The sequence below is a fragment of the Pleurodeles waltl genome, chromosome 4_1, assembly GCF_031143425.1.
Source record: "Pleurodeles waltl isolate 20211129_DDA chromosome 4_1, aPleWal1.hap1.20221129, whole genome shotgun sequence".
Taxonomy (NCBI): Eukaryota; Metazoa; Chordata; class Amphibia; order Caudata; family Salamandridae; genus Pleurodeles; species Pleurodeles waltl.
In genome coordinates, this window is record NC_090442.1 from 139331521 (window position 1) to 139353999 (window position 22479).

The 22479-nt window shown below is 43.6% G+C and overlaps 1 protein-coding gene across 1 annotated transcript in view; it reads right to left on the reverse strand.

The window, feature by feature from the left end:
- Nucleotides 1-22479, reverse strand: part of LOC138287473 (prostaglandin-E(2) 9-reductase-like) — a 186561-nt gene that overhangs the window by 102416 nt on the left and 61666 nt on the right. The window contains exon 3 of the mRNA XM_069227914.1: nucleotides 10313-10429. Within this exon, the coding sequence (XP_069084015.1) occupies nucleotides 10313-10429 (117 nt within the window). The remainder of the gene's footprint in view (nucleotides 1-10312; nucleotides 10430-22479) is intronic.

Below are 22479 nucleotides of genomic sequence, written 5' to 3' on the forward strand. Positions count from 1 at the left end.
ACTGGTTCTTTCCAAGTGACAGTGGGCTTGGCAGCAGGAATGTCACAGCCAATGTTCTCCATAGTGCTGACCAGAGTGTTGTCTGCCCTGATTAAACACATGTGCAGCTACATTGTTTTCCCCCAAGTGAATGATTTGGCCACAGTGAAGGCTGACTTTTATGTAATGGGACATATCCCCAACATAATTGGGGCAATTGATGGAACTCATATTGCATTTGTCCCCTCCTCCCCCAGCAAAATAAACAGGTATTCGGAAATCAAAAAAGTTATCATTCCATGAATGTCTAGATGGTGTGCCTGGCGGACCAGTACATCTCTCATGTCAATGCTAAATATCCTGTGTCTGTGCACAATGCCTTTATCCTGAGAAATAGCAGCATCCCTAATGTGATGTCCCAACTACAGAGGCACCGGGTGTGGCTAATAGGTGAGACCTGGTTCCAACCCAGTGGATGTTGGTGTATGGGTATGGTATAGGCCATATGGGATAGCGTATGACTAAATGTTGTCCCTCCATATTTGCAGGTGACTCAGGTTACCCCAACCTATCAGGGCTACTGACTCCTGTGAGGAATTCCAGGACAAGGGCAGAAGAACGTTACAATGAGGCACATGGGCGTATAGAACGTACCTTTGGCCTCCTGAGGGACAGGTTTTGGTGCCTCCATCTAAGAGGTGCTACTCACCAAAGAAAGTCAGCCATATCATCGTGGCATGCTGTATGTTGCACAACCTTGCCTTGTGGCAGCAGTGGACCCTGTGGACAGTGAGGATGAGGAGGCAGAGGATGAAGATGAGGACAACAGAACTGCAGAGATCAGACAATACTTGCAATGACACACAGGTAGGACAGTGTTACTTCACATTTCATTGTCATTATTTAGATTATCTTTGGCACTGTCATGCTGTTATTTCCTACTTCTATGACCACTCACTGTACCCTTTAGTAACTCATTTTGCAGATGTTGATGCCCCACTATCGCTCCCAGTGTGATCACTGCAGCAAACTAGAGGTCTTTCCAATGTGAACATTACTGTACATTTGAAATGCAATGTTTGAATCTGGTTAAACAAATACATACTGAAATCATTTGACATACTCCTTACTTGTATTTTTTCACAGGATGTTTATTTAAGTGCTAAGGAGTAGGGGGGCAAGTGCATTGGGCTGCGGTGATGATGGAGGAAAGTCCAGGGTATAGTTCTAGTCTATTTGTAGCACAGATGCATTGTCCAAGGGGACAGAGGAAGGGGAGCAATGGCAGTTCAAGGTGGACAGGGTGACAGAGTGGGACACAAGGGTGACAATCAGGAGAGTCTCATTTCATGGCGGGGGTCTTGGCAATAGTCTCTGGCTTCTGCCTGGATTGCATGGAACGTTAGCAGGTGGTTCTTTTTCTGCAGGGGGAGGGGTGCTAGTGGCCTGCTGGTCCTGTGGCGGGGCCTTCTGTCCACTGGCGGGAGCAGAGGTGGAAGGCAGTTCAGAAGTCTGGCTAGTGACAGGGGCCCGCTGTTGTGAGGCGGCCTCTCTCATAATGTTGGCAATGTCTGCCAGCACCCCTGCAATGGAGAACAGGGTGGTGGTAATGACCTGCAAGTCCTTCCTGATCCCCTGGAACTCTCTCCTGCAGCTGCCTGTTCTCCTGCACGTTGTGGCCCAGCGTATCCTGGGAATGTTGGTATGCTCCCAGGATCTCTGTGAGTACCTCCTGGAGAGTTGGTTCCCTGGGCCTGTCCTCCCCCTTGCACACAGCAGTCCTCCAAGTTTGCCTGTTGTCCTGTGCCTCTGTCCCCTGAACCGTGTGCCCACTGCCACTGACCCCATGTCCCTGGCTGTCTTAGGTATGAGGTGTTCCCTGGGGTCTCTGTAGTGGTGGACACACTGCTGTTTGACGTGTCCTGGGGACAGAGGTATGGGTACGCTGGGTGGGTGCTGTGGTGGTGTTTCCTGAGGTGGGAGGCTCTGTGGTGGTGTGTGACTGTGGCTGGGTAACTGACTGTCCAGAGGTCCCTGATGGGCCAGGTTGGTCATCCAGATCCAGATGACCAGAGTTGCTGTCATCACTGTGGGCCTCTTCAGTGGGGGACTGGAAGTTGCTGGCACCTCTTCTCCGCTGGCATTGGCTGGGATACCTGTGGGGATGTAAATCCAGTGTTATTGTTTCTGTGTGTGACATACGGTGCATGGGTGGCTTGCCCTGTTTGGTTGTATTTGCCCTGGCAGCTTGCACTTGTGTGAGTTGTTATGTGGTGGGCTAGTTGATTCTCTCTAGTGTGCATGCTTTAGTGATAGGTGTCCATGCATTGGTATGGCATACAGGGCTTGGAATTGAGAATAAGTGAGATGTGATGGTTGGGGGTGATGGCATGTGGGTAGGGGGGTGATAAAAATAGAGAGTTGACTTAACAGAGTCCAGTCTTCCTGCTACTCCTGCCAGGCCCTCAGGCGTGCATGATTGCCAAGACTTGCTCCTCCCATGTTGTTAGTTGTGAGGGAGGAGGTGGGGATCCACGGCCAGTCCTCTGTACAGCGACTTGGTGGCTTGCTGCAATGGAATGTACCTTCCCCCATAGGTCGTTCCACCTCTTCCTGATGTCATCCCTGGTTCTTGCGTGCTGTCCCACGGCGTTGACCCTGTCAACGATCCTCCGCCATAGCTCCATCTTCCTAGCAATGGATATTTGCTGCACCTGTGCTTCAAATAGATGTGGCTCTACCCGGATGATTTCCTCCACCATGACCCTTAGCTCCTCCTCAGAGAATCTGGGGTGTCGTTGTGGTGCCATGGGTGTTGTGTGAGTGGTGTGGGTGTAAGGTGATGTGTTGGGGTGTGTGATGTGGGGTGCGTGGGTGGTGTATAGGTGATGATGGTGTGTGGATCTGGTCTTGTCTGTGGTCGTGGTGTCTGTCTCGTGCCAATGGTTTGTAGTCGTAAGGGGTTGTGGGTAATGTGAGTGTGTGTCTTATAATGGTGTGGGCGTGGTGTGTGTATAGGTGTCAGGTGTGTGTTATTTAAGTTGACTAATGTAGTGGTGTTTTTTTTGAGTGTGTGTATTTTGAGTGTGTTGGTGGAAGTCACTGGGGTGGTAAGTGGGATTTACCGCCAATGTCATAATGAGGGCCAGAGTCTGATCCTACAAGAACGGATGCTGATGAAGAAGGGGTTCAGCTCAACCAGGCTGTGAAGACGGAACTAGTGGCTGATGCAGAAAAGTTACAAAATGGTGAAAGTGCAAACAACTTGAATGCAGACAATGGTGTAGGAGAGCAAAGTCAAAACCAATTGACTCCTGCCAACACAGCAAACGTTGTGAATGCAGTTGCACCCAAAAAGAGATCTGTGAAAAGAGATAAATGGCCTGCAGCTGTATGTGAACTGATTGCTGATAAACTCCCATCAATAACAAAACCAGTTGAAGAGTCAAATCAAAGTGAAGATGAAGATGCTGCTATAAGAAGAACGAAAAGAAATAGAGTGCCAAGCCGCAGATATTCTTCACCTGAATGGATCTATCTTGTTACAAATGAATGGTAGAATGAGTTTATGGCCTTTTGTTTTGACGGTGATAATTGCCAATTGATCAACAAAGACATTACACTCTGGAAGTGACCATAAGTGATCATCAGACTGTGTTCTATTGAAAACGAACAGTTGAACTATTTTTGAGATCTTTTAATCAAACCTGATGAACTTTTTGTAGATTGAGAACTGCTGTAAGCAGTGCAAAAGACTTTGAAAGTGATCTTTGTTTGGACTTTTGCTTGCTTTTGCTTTTGTATTTTTCATTTTTTTCTTTCCTTCTCTGATTCTACAAAAGCGATGAACCCAGGACAGGGTAAACCGAGTAAATGTAAATATGTGTGCATTGGTTTGGTTATAGTGTGTATGATTGTGTGCGTTTTATTGATTGCAGGAATTAGTTTTTCAGTGAAAGGAGAGATGCAAAGTACAGCAACTTCAGTGCATACAACGACATCTCAGCACAGAAATAATTTAACATGTCTTCTTACACAGGTAGAGAAGGAGTTCATTAATCAAGTTGATGACAGAAGAAAGGCAATGAAAGACAAAATTGACACAGGTATAGTTTCCAGAAATAAAACAGTTCATTAGACACCGGATACATAAAGACGATTAGCTTTAGATTGGCAACGTGTAAGGAAGCTTTGTGTATATATAGGCCGCAATCAAAAGCAGACAATAAGTTTGTAGGAACAAGTGAATGCAGATATGTGTTTTTGTGTAAGAGCATATGGGATTTTATGCTAACTGGACAAGATCTGTGGCTAGCATATATTACATCTGTGGTAAGAACACTTATTATAAGTTACCAAAAGGTTGGCATGGCACATGCTATTTAGGAGTGTTTTTTCTAAAAATATACCAGATGGACAACATTGACAATCCATCAGGGATTGCGAGACTTAAAATAAGATTTAAAAGACAAGCAAGTAGTTCAGAGATTACTGGAGATAGTTGTGGAGCTTTTATTCCATCAGAGGGTGTGATCTTGAATGACATAAAGATAAGGAAGTTATCAACGATTGTAGATAAGATGTCAGCTGAATTATCAGGTGCAATGCTGCTAATGGATACAGAAATGGTTGCGGTTCGATCTATGGTTCTGCAGCACCATCTTGTGGTAGACATCCTTTTAGCAAAAGAAGGCAGAGTCTGTTGAATTCTGCACTTACATTCCTGATAACAGTAAGGAGATAAGGCAATACTTATCTAATGTGATACGTTTGAGACATGACTTGAATGACCTGAAACAGACAAATGTTTGGGAGACAATAGGTGAAGGATTCACTAAGGTAGGATCTTGGTTTGGAAACTTGGGAAATTAATTTGTGAAAATGATCTTGAAACCTTGATTGACAGTGACAGTGTGCATAATTTTTGCACTTGGATTTTACAAGGCTTACAATTTCTGGAAAGTACAAAGAATAAAGTATAAACAGAGGAGGGGAGGAATAGAATTAGAAAATATGAGAAACAGATATTATCAGACTATAAAAAAAATTGATGTTTATCGCAGACCTTGACCTATGCATTATCAAACTACAAGGTTTTGATTTGTCTCATTGTAAATAATAAAAGTTATTTTGTGACAGCATAGGTTGCTGTCAGAGGAGGGACTGATAGAGATCAAATTTTACTAATATATTAGTGGCAAAGAAGTTAGCATATGGCGACTTACAAACCTTCAATTTAAAGGTCTAACAGAGAAATTAACAGAGAAATGTAAAATGAGCATGTTTAAAATATGATGGACAATGTAGCAGCCATTTGTTTTTTGACCTCACGTTTATCATAAAAGCATTATGCACATATATCAGAGTGAATTACTAATTAGAATTAGCATGAAGAATATTGTTTGTAAGAAGAAACAGTAGAAATTTATATTGATCTAAATGGATTATATTAATATGAGTTACATGTCTGCAGAACAATAAATGCACGTTTAAACTGTTCTAATATGATGTAAATAATGTGTGCAATTAAATAATTTGCTTTGCTTATAAGATTTAAATTGTAAGGTGCGCAATAGCTTTTATAAGTATATAAATTGTATGTGCATTTAGGCTTTCTTAGCTTTGCCAGGCCTGAAAGATTCGTTTTGCAGCAGTAGAGGAAAATTGTCTGCATGTTCTGTTCCCTCTGATCTGAATTCTTTTCCTAGGTTGCTGATGTAATGTTGAATGTCCTAATGTTATGAAGGTGGACAACATTTTTCAGTATTAATTATGTAACAATATTTGTTCTAGCTGTCGAACAAGACAAGAAATTTCTAGTTCTCATGTGAAATGTTCAGTTTATTGTGTATCGTGAGAAAGTATTCTGAAGTAACAAACAACTAGAAAATGTAATAATGTGTCAGAACTGTATGAAATCATTGAAATAACAATGCCCTTTTGCTGAGACAATCCAGAACAGTAGTAAACTTGATGGTGCCACCAACAACTATTGGACATTGAATCTTTCATGTAAAATGGGCCCACCTGAAGGACCAATCAAGGGGATGATGGTTGTTTCTAATTAGTAAGGGACTTTGGAAGTCTTAGTCTTAGCCCAGTCTATCTCTGTCTCAAGTCCGTCTTGAACCCTGTCAGAGTCAGTTTGCTTCTTCTTCTTGTCTGCTACTATCACCTCCTGTCCCTTTCTAAGTCTTCTAATGAGATTCCTTTAGTCTTAATTGCCCCATTTGTTTATGCCGTTCAGTTATATGCCCAAGCTAATTCCAAACTGCTGAACTGCCTTATGTGCAGCCTATGTTCTACACTGCTCAGATGATGCTGTCATCTGACGCCAGAGGAAGGTGACCGCTCTTTCTGATGAATTATCCTGTCTGCTGTCCCATGAGGAGAGTTATAACTAAATGTGGTTTCTTGTTTCCTTTTCAGCTTAGATATTAGGCTTGCATATTTTTATAGAGAGTAGCCCTAGCTCGATGATTTTTACAAAATTATTTTTGTCTTTCTCTTTTGTTTTTGCCCGCATGTGTTAGCCCGCTCCCACACATGCAAGTCCCAATTAGTGTTAGAGATAAGGATGGTCCAGCTCTGTAATTGACTGCAAACATTGTATTTTGATGATTTACTGGTCACCACCATCTGCCTTGAAATCTAATGTTAATGTGCATATTGTGGTTTTGCTGATCTATGTTATTCTTTTGGAGTGTATTGATGTTTAGTAAGTGTTAAAACTGACAGTCTTAGGTTGGTCATCCTCCAACGTTTTGCCTGCCTCCCTCAGTTTTTCTGATCCTGTTTTTGCTGGCTTTAGGACTCTGTGCACTTTACCACTGCTGTCCAGTACTAAAGTGTATTTGCTCTCTCCCCTAAACAAGGTAACATTGGTTCCTACCCAATTGGCATATTTAATTTACCTTTAAGTCCCTAGTAAAGTGCACTACATGTGCCCAGGGTCTGTAAATTAAATGCTACTAGTAGGCCTGCAGCACTGATTGTGCCACCCACTTACGTAGCCCGTGAAACCATGTCTCAGGCCTGCCATTACAAGGCCTGTGTGTACTGTTTCACTGCCACTTCGACTTGGCATGTAAAACTACTTGCCAAGTCTTGAAATCCCCTTTTTCTACATATAAGTCACCCCTAAGGTAGGCCCTTGGTAACCCACAGGGCCGGGTGCTGTATAGGTAAAGGGCAGGGCATGTACTGGTAGTAAAAAACTCATACATTTGTTTTCCAATGCTGCGAGGGTTGCTCCTCTCATAGACTAGCATTAGAACTGCCCTCATATACCTTTGGGTGGTAGATTCTGATCTGGAAGGAGTGGCCCTGTTATGTTTAGCACTGCTAGAATAGTAATGGAAAATCCTACTTACTGGTGAAGTTGGATTTAATATTACTATTTTAAAAATGCCACTTTTAGATAGTGGGCATTTTTCTGCACTTACTGCCATCTGTGCCTTACAGCCTGTCTCCAATCCACGTCTGGTCTCTGCTGGTTGACAGCTCCCCTTGTGCATTCCACCCGGACAATCACAAACACAGGACACTCAGTCAAATCTGCATACTGAATGGGTCTTCCTGGGCAGAAAGGGTGGAATGGCTCACACTTACATTTCAAAGGCCAGTGGCCTTCCCTCACACAAAGGACTGATAACCCCCACAGGGACCCTGGCAGAGAAGACTGGGATGAAAGAGGAACTTGTGCACTTCAGAACCACTCTTTGAAGCCTACCCCACTTCAAAAGCCGTTTTGGGTATATAAACTGGATTTCTGAACCCACCAAGTCTGACACTTCTGGACCTACACCTGAACTCTGTCAGATGAACTACATGGCTGTCCAAAGGACTCATCTGGACTGCTTTGCTGAGAAGGACTTCTGGCCTGTTGTTGCTCTGCTCCCTGCTGGCCTCTGACTTTGCTGGAAGGACTCAGCCTTCCCCAAAAGTACTCTCCCAGGCTTGGATTGAGCTTGCCTCCTGTTTCTGAAATCTCAGGGCAACAAAACTTCACCTCTTGAAGAAAATCCTTGTGTGTCGAAAATCGACTCAACGCCTGCAGAAATTGATGCAAAGCCTGCCTTGCGACAGAAAATTTGACGGATCGCCTACCGGATCGATGCAGCGCCTGCTCCTTCTGCCAGCGCCTCAAGGATTTTCAACGCATCCTCCCTGGGCATCACAATATCCCCATAAGCAGTGAGGAACCAAGACTGCACACCTAAAAAGCAATGCAACCCGTTGCAGCGTGGAAAGAAACAACGCATCGTATGTGCCCCTTCGGTTAATCCTACACAACACCTTATTTTTCCACACACCTCCTCCTCTGTGGTCCCCATGTGGTGATATTTTTAACACATCCCAGGTACTGTGTGCTATAAAGAAGAACCAACTATTGTTTATTAAGGATTGAGACTCTTTTAAACCTTTTAAAAGTGATATTTCAACTTGTGCATATTGGATTTTTGTCCTTTTAACCTTATCTTATTCAGATAAATGATATCTATTTTCTGAACCTGTGTGGTGTATTTTTGTGGTGTTTTCACTGTATTACTGTATGAGTTATTGCACAAGTACGTTACCCATTACCTTCTGAGTTACGCCTGACTGCTCAGTGCCAAGCTACCCGAAGGGGGGCACAGAATAATTTGTATTGTGTTGTGACGTACCATGACTAGGATTGGGGTAATTACTTGGACTAGGGTGTATACCTCTGCCAAATAGAGACACAATTTCTAACAGTAGGTTAAATCTTTTTAGACTTTTGGTCAGCCATTGGTTCTCATGTATGTTTATAAATTGGTTTTGGGTACCATGTACGTGACATTAATTTTGGGATTGTAATAAAGCTCTGAAACCTTGGGCCAGATTTACAACAAACTGGGGCAACGCAGTGCTGAGCCAAAAGCAGCTAAATTTAGCTGCCTAGCCCCAAAGCAGGCATCCTTGCACCAGAGTGCAAGTGTGTCTGCGTTGAGGGGTTTGATTGTTTATATGCAGGAAGGTGTGCCTTCCTGCACATAAACAATCTACAATGGTGATTTGCACTTCTATGTGTGCTGTATAATGCAGCACACATGAAGTGCCAAACGTCATTTTAGAATGATTATTTATGTGCACATAAACAATCATTCATGGCAGTTTTGGTCTTTCTATGTGTGTTGCAGAATTCAGCACACATAGAAAAAGCAAAAATGAGGAGAAATTAAAGCATTTCTCCTGGTTATGCCATGCTAACATCACCCCTGGGGTGGAGTTAAATTTAGGTGCTGCCACAGATCTACAGATTCCTGTAAATCTAGGGCAGCGTCAAAAGCAATGGGTGTTGCGGTGGAACGCACACAGCAACACCCATTGCATGTTCCTCTGCCACAGAAAACTGCATTGGGGGCATATTTACAAGGCGGCGTTAAGGCACAAAAAGTGGCTTAGCACTGCCTTGTAAATATGCGTAATGCACAGTGCTGCGTCACAAAAAGTGACGCCCTGGTGGTGCTATGGGGCTTGTAAATATACCCCTTTATTCGATTTGGAGTTTCATTTAGTGTTTACATTATTCATGGTGTCCAGAATTGGTTATGGTTTTATGTCACTGATTTGGAATTGAATGATTTTGACTACTATACTCTTCGCCAAGTCCAAAGATCTAGTCGACCTCTAATGGTGGGAATATTGATGTTTTCTTTGCAGCTTGGTAGGGGGTTTCTGAACCTGAGGCAAAAATAACACCTCTGCGAGTGCGCCAACAGTCTCCATGGTTTTCTTTTTTTTTTTTTTCAATAAATGTTTCCTGGATCTCCTACTACTTCTCCCTCTGCCCAGTTTGGGGCAATTCCAAATCCCAATATCTACTCTGTTTTCCATTTTGATATATTAATTGAAAAAACGAAAATTAAAACACTTTTGCCCTGCACCTCATGAAACTACTGACTTCCAAAAGAATGGAATGACTTCCAAAATTGTAGGCATTGATTTTTTTCCACAAAAGTTAACTACAGTGTTAACAGTTTGAGTCACATGATGTGTGTTCTGGCTGTAGAGTTCCCTTTCTGAGGTGTATTACTGAGAGAAGCCAATGGGAATGGATCTGGGTCTCAGCACCTTTAACCCGCTCCTCCTTGTTGGAAACAAACAGTAAACAAACATCCAGAAGAGACTGTAGTCCATCAGCTTCCCCCTGCATGCATCCTTGTACATACATGAATATATGATGTGGTCTACTTATTGCCTTAGACAGATGACTAAAGCCATACAATATGCCTATATAGTTACTGTGAATAATATTTTAGACGAGTATTTTTCCCCCTTCAGTTGAGTTGTTGGTTATGTGGTTTACCTTTAGGCTGAAAGGGCAGTGGATGAGAAACAGATCGATGTAGTCCAATTGCAGGGCTTTCAGGGATTTTTCCAGTCCTTGCCTTACCAGTTCTGGAGGGTGAAACGTTACCCAGAGCTGTACAAAGCAAAAAAAAAAAAAACAATTAAAGGAATTCACATGAAGTCTAAGATTGTGGGAAACATTTGCAAGTTCAAGAAAACAGCTGTCTCGGATTGTGAGCTACATTGCACGTGTCACATGCTTGCAGATATATGCAAAAGGTCATTACACCCACTGGATTTTTGGTCCTCCGGTTATGATTATGTTAGGCAGAGAGAAATTAAGGGATATTTGTATGCGCTAATTTCTACCACCTGTTTATGAATTGTTAGGTTTTTCCACACCTGGTTTTATGAGGAGTGGGCGAACCGGGTCTAATTTTTCTAGTTAATTGCTCCGTCTGGAAAAATTGTATGAGGCTTTAGCTGAAACACCAGCCAAGCCTACGTCAATGTTTTTAAACAGAAAACATCTGTGTGTTCCCTCCACTACTCTTTTGCATCCTCTTCCCTCCCCTCCATAGGCCCACAAGCCCACGCATAAATTTACCCCCTGTTCAGAATATTTGGTAAATATATTGGGCAAAACCCTATGAAATCCGAATTCAATATGGTTTTACAACCGGAAAATCGGTACGACATCGTAATTCCCCATTCCATGGTATTAGGGTGATTATGCCAGACGGTAACGGTAAAATAGCATGCACTCTAATAGCGTGCAGCTCGTAATCAGGGCATGTGACATATGTGACCATATGGGCATTCCGATCACTGGGAATGGGGTAGGAGCCGTCTATAAATTTAGGTCTGGCCTTTGTGACAGCTTCAGCTGTCTCATCAGACTACTGTTTTTTCTCAAAAAAATATATATACATATTATACACATGTAGAGGGGGCTTTCAGTCAGTGCCCATCTCCCATTGGTCTGATCAACTGTCATTCACATTTTGATTCCACCCACCACAGCATGGAGCAATGGGTCACCCCACTTGGTCATTGGCTTTCTAAAGTTTGAGTGACTGCATATTGCTTGTGCACTTGTGTGCTTTCACCACAAAACAAGCATTTGCAATGCAATGGGTCTCGCGTTCGCTCGAGTTAAAGCTATTAGCGTTGTAAGCTCCTAACCGGACTTTTCTTGCCACATAAACTGAAAATGAAAAGTAAAACAGTTTCACGTAACTAACCGGACTTTTCTTGCCACATAAATTGACAATGGAAAGTAAAACAGTTTCACATAAGCGAGCTGATGGCCGCCATGAGCGCAAAGCAGACACACAAAAGGAAACAGAAGTTCACTCACAGTGAAATGTAGCTGCAAGAGTGCAACTATCCACGTAACCGTCAAAAGTGCAATTATCCATGTAACAGGGTCTATGTCATGCAAAGCGCACAAATACTGCCCAGTGAGCTCGCGCTGCCTACGAAATAAAGAGAAAAAGTAGTCCAGAAACCATACTGAAAACATGGAGCTTCTTATGTTTTCAGTAGTTGAAAGGTGAGCTTGAGGCAGGCTAAACACCAGAAAATGCATGACGTATTAATTATTTATACCTTTCACTAATTAAATCAAGCAAATTTTAAGAGGCAAGCCCACGAACCAACCAAATTGATGGGCGTGGTTAAAAGCCCACAGAGAGATTACCCCAAGGACAGAGCGCTTTGCGCTCGACTCTAAAAAGTTCACTTCAGTTCTGGGGGTAATGTGATAACCTCTCCTTGCGATTAGACTGCTATCTTTCTGAGCAGCATCGTCATCCCAAGTTCTTAACCTGTTCTGTTGAAAGTAACATGCTTTTTCCCATTTTTTCTTTGTCTTTCTGCTTCAGCACATGGAGGGCACATTGCTTACATTTCATTACTAGGCCAGAGGCTACCATTATGCATAATCCTTTGATGCCACTCCATGCAGCACTCAACAGGAGGTAACATCACACAGAAAACATCCTAGAACAGAACATTCAGTACATATAATTAGTCTGTGCAGTCAACAATCTGCCCCTTTTGAATGCTGCTCCTCGCAGACTATTATTTTTTTCTGATATATAAATATATATATACATATATATATATATATATATATATGCTTCTGACATCTAGTGTTGGGCTCGGAGTGTTACAAGTTTTTTTTTTTTTTAAGAAGTCTTTTAGAGTCACAGGATTGAGTGGCTCCTCCTCTCAGTTCCATTGTGCATGGTCATTGACTCCATTGTTAGATTGTTTTCTTTCCGTCGTTGGGTTTGGATATGTTTCCTCTCGCTCCGAGATTTAGATTCGGAAAACTTTAGAAAACCTTCCCTTTCTTCGGTATTGTCTCGAACACGTTCTCCATCTAGCATCAAACCGGTAGTACCGTCGGAAAATCACTTTGCTCGCCCATCGAGCCTATTCGGGCCAACCTTGTAGAGAGCATGATGGATCGGACTCTATTCCGATTCTGCCCTCGGTGCCACGCCAAGTACCCGTACACAGACCAGCATTTGGTTTGCAACCTGTGCCTTTCCCCAGACCCATCGGGAGGAAAACTGTGAGGTCTGTTGATCGTGTCGATCAAAAAAGACTCTTAGAGACTGAAGAGCAAGAAGGCTGGAAATGGCGTCGAAGAGCAGTGAATATCTCGACGTCACCGAAGAGGAACAGGCGCAAACAGCAGGCTCTATCCGAGACACAGACTCTGAGCAGGAATCCAAAGACAGCAGACCCATCACAGCTGGCCAGCATGTGAGTATGTCTGCCCCTGCACCCCCACACAAGAAACATCTTAAGGCCTTGGATGCACCACTGCCGGAAGGCCATGGTTCGGTACGAAAAAAGACTGTTGGTGACCGACCTCCGGGTTCGGCACCGAAAAAGGCCACACCTCCGAGTAATTCGGAGTCGACTAAAACTATAAAGGGCTCCATTTCGGACTCCAGCAAGAACAGAAAGTTTTGGAGTCGAAAATTAGAAAGGCAGTTTCGGAGCCGAGTCCTTCCACAACATTTTCGATACCGAAAAAGCAACAAACTTTGGAACCGAAAAAGACATCTTATACAGACAAGCAAGGTTTTTCCAAAAAATTACGAGAAAGCCATAAAACCTCTGAGGAAGAGTCAGAAATTGAGCCCATTCTACAAATTATTGATGAGAGACAATCTAGGATACACATCCATAAAGAGACGTGGAGAATTATTACACCACCTCCTCTAAAGACAGAGAGAAAGCTGGCATTCCAAGAAGAACTGGACACTGCACGGCCCCCAGCTAAAGTGCAAAAGCAAAAAGAGAAGCCAGTACCTCCTCATTCTTCTCCTCCTCATTCTTCACACCTAACTACCTCTCGTCACACCAGTCCTCCACCAATGCCTTCTCCAATACATTCTTTCTATTCGCAAGAAGGCATTGTAGATCCATGGGACCTTTATGATCCTGATCCCATCCCAGATAACGACCCAGATACCTACCCATCGAAACCATCTCCACCTGAAGGTACAACAGTATACAATCAGGTCATAGACAGGGCTGCAGCTTACCATGGGGTGACAATGCACACTGAACCACTGGAGGAAGATTTTTTGTTTAACACATTCTATGTACCAATGCCTCCCAATGTTACCAGGCATGGTAAAACATGCAGACCAAATCTTTAATGAGCCTGTATAATCCAGAATAATCACACCTAGAATAGAAAAGAAATATAAGCCTGCACCCTCTGATCCAGATTATATTAACCATCAGGTGCCTCCTGATTCAGTACTGGTTAGTGCTGCATGAAAGAGGGCAAATAGCCAGTCTTCAGAAGATGCACCCACTCCTTCTAAAGAGAGCAGGAAATGTGACGCTGCAGGGAAAAGAGTTGCGTCCCAATTGGCAAATTAATGGAGAATAGCTAATTCTCAGGCACTACTAGCCCGTTATGATAGAGCTCATCAGGATGAGATGCAGGATATCATACAGCATCTCCCAAAAGAACACCCGAAGCGGGCACAACAAGTAGTAGAGGAAGGGCAAGCCATCAGTAACAATCAGATAAGGTCTGCCCTTGATGCGGGTGATACAGCTGCAAGGAGCGTGAACACAGCCATTACCATCAGAAGACATGCATGGCTGCGCTCCTCTGGTTTTAAACCAGAAATCCAACAGGTTGTTTTCAACATGCCTTTTGATAAAAAACACCTCTTTGGCCCAGAAGTGGACACTACAATAGAGAAATTGCAAAAAGACTCTGATACAGCAAAAGCAATGGGTGCTCTGTATACTACACCATATAGGGGGTCATTTCGTAAGCCTCAGTTTCGAGGAGGTTTTAGAGCACAATCCTCCGAGGCTTCTACCTCACAAACAAAACAACCATATCAAACCCAGCACCAGCGAGGTACAGAGGCCAATACTCTAGAAATAGAGGTAAATTCCAAACCTCTAAACAACCAGCAACACAACCAAAGCAGTGACTTCCTTCCCTCCCTTCCACTCCACACATCTCCTGTGGGGGGAAGACTACAGCAGTTCCACTTACATTGGCAAAATATTACAACAGACAACTGGGTATTATCAATTATCCGCAATGGCTATTGCCTAGAATTGATAAACACTCCTCCAAATATTACACCAAGATATCACAAATTGTCCCCAGACATACCATTCTGTTAAAACAAGAGGTTCAATTTCTACTACTCAAACAGGCAACAGAATTAGTTCCACAACCTCAACATGGAACAGGAGTATACTCACTATACTTTCTAATTCCCAAAAAAGATGGCACCCTCAGGCCAATATTAGACCTCAGGCCCCTCAATTTTTACATCCTATCAGAACATTTTCACATGGTAACTCTGCAAGATGTTAATCTACTGCTACAAAAAGAAGATTTTATGACAGCCCTAGACCTCAAAGATGCGTATTTCCACATACCCATACACCCAGCTCACAGAAAATACCTCAGGTTTGCCATACAAGAAAAACACTACCAGTTCAAAGTGTTACCTTTCGGCATAACAACAGCTCCAAGGGTGTTCACAAAGTGCTTAGCAGTAGTAGCAGCATACTTAGGAAGACAACACATCCATGTCTTTCCATATCTAGAAGATTGGCTAATAAAATCAAACAATCGTACACAATGCCAAAAACATACACGTTATGTGATAGAAACCCTGCACACACTAGGATTTTCTATGAACTACCAAAAGTCACACCTTCAACCAGCACAAGTACAACCGTATTTGGGTTCTATCCTAAATACTCAACTAGCTCTAGCATATCCAAATACACAAAGGGTACAAGCTTTTCAAAACCTCATTCCACTTATACAATCAAATCAACAATACACTGTAAGATTTGTCATGAAAATCTTAGGAATGATGGCATCTTGCATAGCAATAGTCCCACATGCAATATTAAACATGAGGCCCTTACAACAGTGCCTTGCACAACAGTGGTCACAGGCACACGGTCAACTTCAAGATCTAGTGTTGATAGACTGCCAAACACATATGTCCCTTCAATGGTGGAATTGCAGCAATTTAATACAGGGGCGGTCGTTTCAAGACCCTGTGCCTCAGACCATAATCATAACAGATGCATCAATGATGGGTTGGGGAGCTCACCTAAACAATCATAATATTCAAGGGCAATGGGATGTCAAACAAAAACAGCTACACATAAACCACTTAGAGTTATTAGCTGTGTTCATTGCCCTAAAAGCATTTCAACCTCTTCTCTGGAGACTGTTCTTATAAAGACAGACAGCATGACAACCATGTATTATCTCAATAAACAGGGAGGGACACATTCATCTCAACCGTCCCTTCTAGCCCAAACAATTTGGAAAAGGGCAATTCACAATCAAATTCACCTAGTAGCACAGTACATTCCAGGGATAGACAATCAGTTGGCAGATGTCCTCAGCAGAAATCACCAACAAACACACAAATGGGAGATTCACCCACATGTACTTCAAAAGTATTTTCAAAAGTGGGGAACACCAGACATAGATCTATTCGCAACAAGCGAAAACACAAAATGCCAAATCTTTGCATCCAGACACCCACATCCCATATCCAAGGGCAATGCTCTGTGGATCAATTGGTCAGGGATATTTGCTGACGCTTTTCCCCCTCTCGCACTCCTTCCATTTCTGGTCAACAAGTTGCATCAAACATCACTCAACATGATAATCATACCACCAACATGGGCACGTCAGGCTTGGTACACAACACTACTAGACCCATCTGTAGTACCTAACTCCAAACTCCCAAACAGACCAGATTTGTTAACACAAAACAAAGGTCAAATCAGGCATCCAAATCCCAATGCTCTCAATCTAGCGATTTGGCTCCTGAGGTCATAGAATTTGGATACTTAAAACTCCCATCAGAATGTATGGAAGTCATTAAACAAGCACGAAAACCCACTACTAGACAGTGCTATGCAAACAAATCAAAAGGATTTGTCTACTACTGTTAAGCTAAAAACATAGACCCACTTACAGCATCAATACAAGATACTGTATGTTACTTACTTCATTTACAAAAGTCAAATTTAGCTTTTTCCTCCATAAAAATACATCTTACTGCAATATTTGCATATTTACAAACTATTCAACATAGTTCTTTATTCTGAGTTCCTGTTATTAAAGTCTTTATGGAAGGGTTAAAATGCATCATTCCACCAAGAACACCACCAGTTCCATCATGGAATTTAAATATAGTACTTACAAGACTTATGGGACCACCTTTTGAACCCATGCACTCTTGCCAAATTCAATTTCTAAAATGGAAAGTTGCCTTCCTTGTGGCTATTACTTCTTTAAGAAGAGTTAGTGAAATACAAGCTTTCACTCTAGAAGAACCTTTTTTTCCAAGTACACAAACATAAGGTTGTACTAGGAACAAATCCAAAATTTCTACCAAAAGTAGTATCACCATTTCACATTAATCAAACAGTGGCATTGCCAGTCTTCTTTCCACAAACAGATTCTGTGGCAGAAAGAGCTCTTCATACCCTAGATCTCAAAAGAGCTCTTATGTATTACATAGACAGAACTAAACAATTTAGGAAAACAAAACAACTTTTTGGGGCTTTCCAACAACCACATACAGGCAATCCTATATCAAAACAAGGTTTAGCAAGATGGATTGATAGATGTATACAAACATGTTATATCAAAGTAAAAAGACAACTTTTTGTCACTCCTAAAGCACATTCTACAAGAAAGAAAGGTGCAGCAATGGCTTTTTTTTAGGAAACGTACCAATGGCTGATATATGTAAAGCAGCTACATGGTCAACCCCTCATACATTTACTAAACACTACTGTGTTTGATGTTTTCTCACAACAACAAGCCACAGTAAGACAAGCTGTCCTAAGAACATTATTCCAAACAACTTCAACTCCTATAGGCTAGCCACCGCTGTTTTGGGAAGACTAACTGCTTTGTAGTCTATGCATAGCATGTGTATCTGCAGCTACACATGCCATTGATCGGATAATGTCACTTACCCACTGTACATCTGTGCGTGGCATGTTGTGCTGCAGATTCACATGCACCCTCCCTCCTCCCTGGAAGCCTGTAGTCATTTAAGTTAAAACATTTGTACATATTTATATACATTTACATTTATATGGACATCTCTTTTCTCTTATATACTTTATCACTCCTTTTTTCACCCTCTGTGGGAAAACAATCTAACAATGGAGTCGATGACCATGCGCAATGGAACCGAGAGGACGAGTCACTCGATCCCGTGACTCTAAAAGACTTCTTCGAAGAAAAACAACTTGTGACACTCCGAGCCCAACACTAGATGTCGGAATCGATATGCATGGCATGTGAATCTGCAGCACAACATCCACGAACAGATGTACACTGTAAGTGACATTTTCCATTTATACTGTCATTTGTATATCTGTTTTATGTCTTGCAGCTTCCAACTTATGGAATTCATTACTTTGATATGGTAGTATTTGTTTATTAGTGCCAAAATTTACATTATTACCTCCTTGCTGTTGGTTTTGCCTCATTCATTACTGAGCCTGTTACCTTGTGCAGAGAGAGTGGCCTCGCTTATCATTTCCTTCTGTATTCCTGTTGTTCCGACATCGCCCCTTTTTAATTAAAACAGGGCTCAGATCAGTGAATTTGCCCGCAGCACAGCGTGGTGCGCAACACAGGTGCTCTGATCCCAGTAACTCCACAGTGCCCCCTAGAGTCCTGACAGGCAACCCTGGTCTCTCCCGGGCGGCCGTTTCTTCTGCTGGGCTAAGTCGGCGTTTGCAGGCACCCATCTCTCTCTCGGACCGGGCACGCCAGCTTAGCTTTATTTGTGGGCCGCAGCGCCTCATTTCTTTTTGCCACATACAACCGACATGTCCATTCAGGCAGTGATGCGTCGGTCAGAATTAGAGGAATTCCCCAGGCAAGGAACATATGTTTTTTACGTGCCACCATATTGTTTCTAACCCTTTCCATCCTTTTTCAAGGCTCTGTATGGGTACCGTGGGACACTGTAACATGTCACCTTGGCAAAAGTGGTAGTTGCAGTGTCCCGATCAGCTGTCACCCAGTGCCTACTTTTTCTGTCTGCTGTTATTATTAGTATTTAGTAATCTAAATCCTGAATTATTTAGCAGTAGAAGTTTGAATCCTAGCTTATTAATACTCCTGAAATATTTAGCAGCAGATCTTTATTTATATATCCCATATCCCCTTTTAAAATTAGACTGTAATGTCTAACCAAGAAAATGAAATACCTGCAACGTCTCAACTTGAAATGAATGAGGAGATGTTTAAAAAAATGATTCATCACAAAATGTACACTTGTGTGCGGGAGACCCTTAATCAGGTTATGTCTCTGAGGGACTCCAGAAATAAGGAGGAACAGGAGTTGACTTCAGGGGAAATCATGACTGGAAAAATAAAGGTGGTAAAAAAAGGAAATCCAAACATATTGAGAAGGGAGCTATACTTTAAAAAAAAAAAAGGAAAGTCCAAGCACCTCGACGAAAATGGGATGTCTCAGTATCTCAAACAGAATAGGAGGTCTAAGCACCTCGCTCAGTATAGGTGTCCCAAGCAGCACAAAAATGATAGGTGCCCGATGTGACACATCAGATTCAGATGTCCTAAGTGACACTTTAATTACTGGTGAGGGTGAGAAAGACCCACATGATGATTCCCCTTTGGATGAATATGTTTTGGACCTACATCAAGGGGATCTTGAAGGAGATGAACTGTTTATGGAGGAGGATGCTCCATCTACCTCCACAAATGTAATAAGAGACCCCCTAGGAGAGTTATTGTTTTCCCTAGACAACATCAAACACCCTAGGAGTGCTGAATGGTGGCCTCTTGACCATGTAGCCAAATTCATAAAGCGCTGCATCCGATATCTGCTTGATAAAGGCACAAGCAACATTTTAAGGACGATCATACAAGATAAAGTATGTTTTACTCCTAATCTAGACTCAAAGCTCATCGCCTTTCTTTTTAAACTGGGTAGAAATCATAGGAAGGGACTGGAGGGATCCCTTAAATCTTTTCAAGATTGCCTTCTTGACGTGGTTGGATCCCTAGCTGAATAATTGATATGGTGGGAGAGGCTCACGCCAATGATCTTCCTTTGGACATAAGCCTACTTGGAGGATGGAGCCAAAGAGCTATGGTTCTCCTCAGAAATGCAAATTCAGGCCTTAAAGCCGAGAGACGTAGAATTGTATTAATAGGGGCGTGGCCAAGGACGCTAATATGGCGGTTGCATTTTAGAAGTGCTCCCAATCCCCTCCAATATCCATCTGAAAATAAAGTCATCAAAGCCCCAAAAGCCCCATAGCTTCTGGGTGCTCTGCTTGCCACGGCGAAGGCCCTTTACTGGGAGAATCACTCCCTATCACCTATTAGTGGAGAAATGCCTGACCGGATCAAAACGACGACCGCAGCAGCCTGATGGCGTTCCAACTTACCAGAAGCCCGGAGGGAGTGCTACAAGTGGGAGTGAACATCGACTGTGACCACGCTGACGATCCTGTGCTGCTGGGGGAAGTCCTTTCGGCTGCAGCAGCTACCCTGTGCTGCTGCACGCCATGACCCAAAGTAAGAAGATCAGCCGGTGAGTGCTCAGGACGACTCTCCCGGCCTCCTCGTTCCGGCGCCTGGGGCTTGGAGTTACCGGAGAGGAAGTGTACCTAGGGAAGCCAAGAAACAGTGGCAGGGCCAGCACTGTGCGGCCGAGAGGAGGTTCTCTTCCCCGTGTGGCCTGCAATACCCGTGGTGGTCTGCCCAGGATTCCCAGTCAGCTCCAGAACAATGGGAGAGGACAGTGAGCACTCTGCATTGGCCCACGCCGACACCTGGACTCCTGCAACGCATTGCGGTGGTGCCCTCACCATTGGACTGTCCACGTTGGACCTGCCATCAGCGGTGGATCTCACCCTTCACTTGCATTTGGTGCCGCATTGGAGGAGCCCTACCTGGGGTGACCCACTCTGGACTTGCAGGACTCGAGGAAACCTAGAGGCTGGTGAGATCCTAACTCACACCCATTCAGAGCAATGGGGATCACAGGCTAGAGGGGGGCCCTCCTCCCGGCCCCACTTACCTCCGGTCATACGTTTCAGCTGCTTATAAAAGAGACCCATCTGGAGGACAAGACCACAAATGAAGGGAAAATACTGCACTAATAACCAAAGAGGAACGCAATATCGTAATAGCGAAGGGATTTTCCTTATGAGGCCCCGGGCAGCCCTAGTGACTTCAGAAAGATTTGGCGAGTATAGGCATGCCTCGCCTCCAAAGCACTGATCCCAGCAACTGTTCAAGCAATACAGGGCTGGGACAATTCTGATGATCTAGTTGCTGGATTGTCTCCATAGCCTTCGATCAATTAATCGCCCACACTTACGGTCCCCTCATGCCCGCCTGCTGGGGAGGACACCCATGCTAACCCGCCAAGTCCTCAAGAATAAAAACCATTCTTCACATTGCTATTGGGATTTGCGGTCGAGCGAGCCCACCGAGCCTTAAACCCAAGACCATCCCTTGGTGCACCTCCAAGACCAATGATAGCCCGCATCTTAAATTCAAGGGATAGAGACGCCATACTCCACGAGGCTCGCAATCACCGAGACCTCCACTGTGGGGGTACCAAAGTCCTCCTCTTCCCTGATTACACTAGTGAGATCCAACAACAAAGGAGGTCAAGCAAAAGTTGCTGGCAATGGGCCTCCAATATCGTCTCCTCTTTCCTGCAAAAGTCAGTGTAGTTTACACTAGTAAGACTCATTTCTTCGAATTGCCAAACTTGGCCTGGCAGTGGCTTAAGGAGGAACACCCGTGCCAGAACACCAGAAGGACCCCAACACATACTTCAAATGGCCCAAAAACTGTTGCAACTGAATTAAAGCCTGAACCCTAGCACCTTAGGACCCGCTCACGGAGACGGCACCGTGACCCCAACAATAATTCCTCCTCGCAGTCTCCCAGACATCAAGATGACTCCACATCGCCGTCAGGGCATCAACGGAGCACAGGTGAGGAAGCCAGACATGTATCAGATGAAAGAAAACTCACTGAGTCGCCTCTCCGGTTGTGGACCGCAATGATGACTCTGATTTGTCACGCAGCCCTGTGCTGTAACTCTCACATACTTACTTTGGTGGCTAACATTTATCCTTCACAGAGGAGGGGTCCAACACTCACACCCATGATCTTCATTTAGTGTTTAGTGTTGTTGTATTTTGTTTCTGTTGTGTTCTTATGTTGCAGTTCTACAGGAGGGCGACAGATACTTCTGGGATTGAAGAATAGGGTGGGGCAGGAGTTGGGGGGAAGGGACTCAGTATAATGTTAATTTTAACCCACCTTTTGATTGTTCCCCTTGGACATAGATACGCTCAGGAACACCACTTGCGCAACTCACTACCATTTTAGAAGCCACTGAGCGACACACACCTATACTCCCTCCGCAAACTGCGGGTCACAAGAAGGTACTTTTGCCATCCTCCCCCTGCACTACAACGATCTACAATGCCTTCACAATGGCAACCTTCCGGGCCCTATCTTGGAACGTGAATGGCCTGCTGGATCAGGTGAAATGAACAGCAGTGATATTGTTTGCACATCGATGCTCCCCAGATGTCCTAATGCTGAAAGAG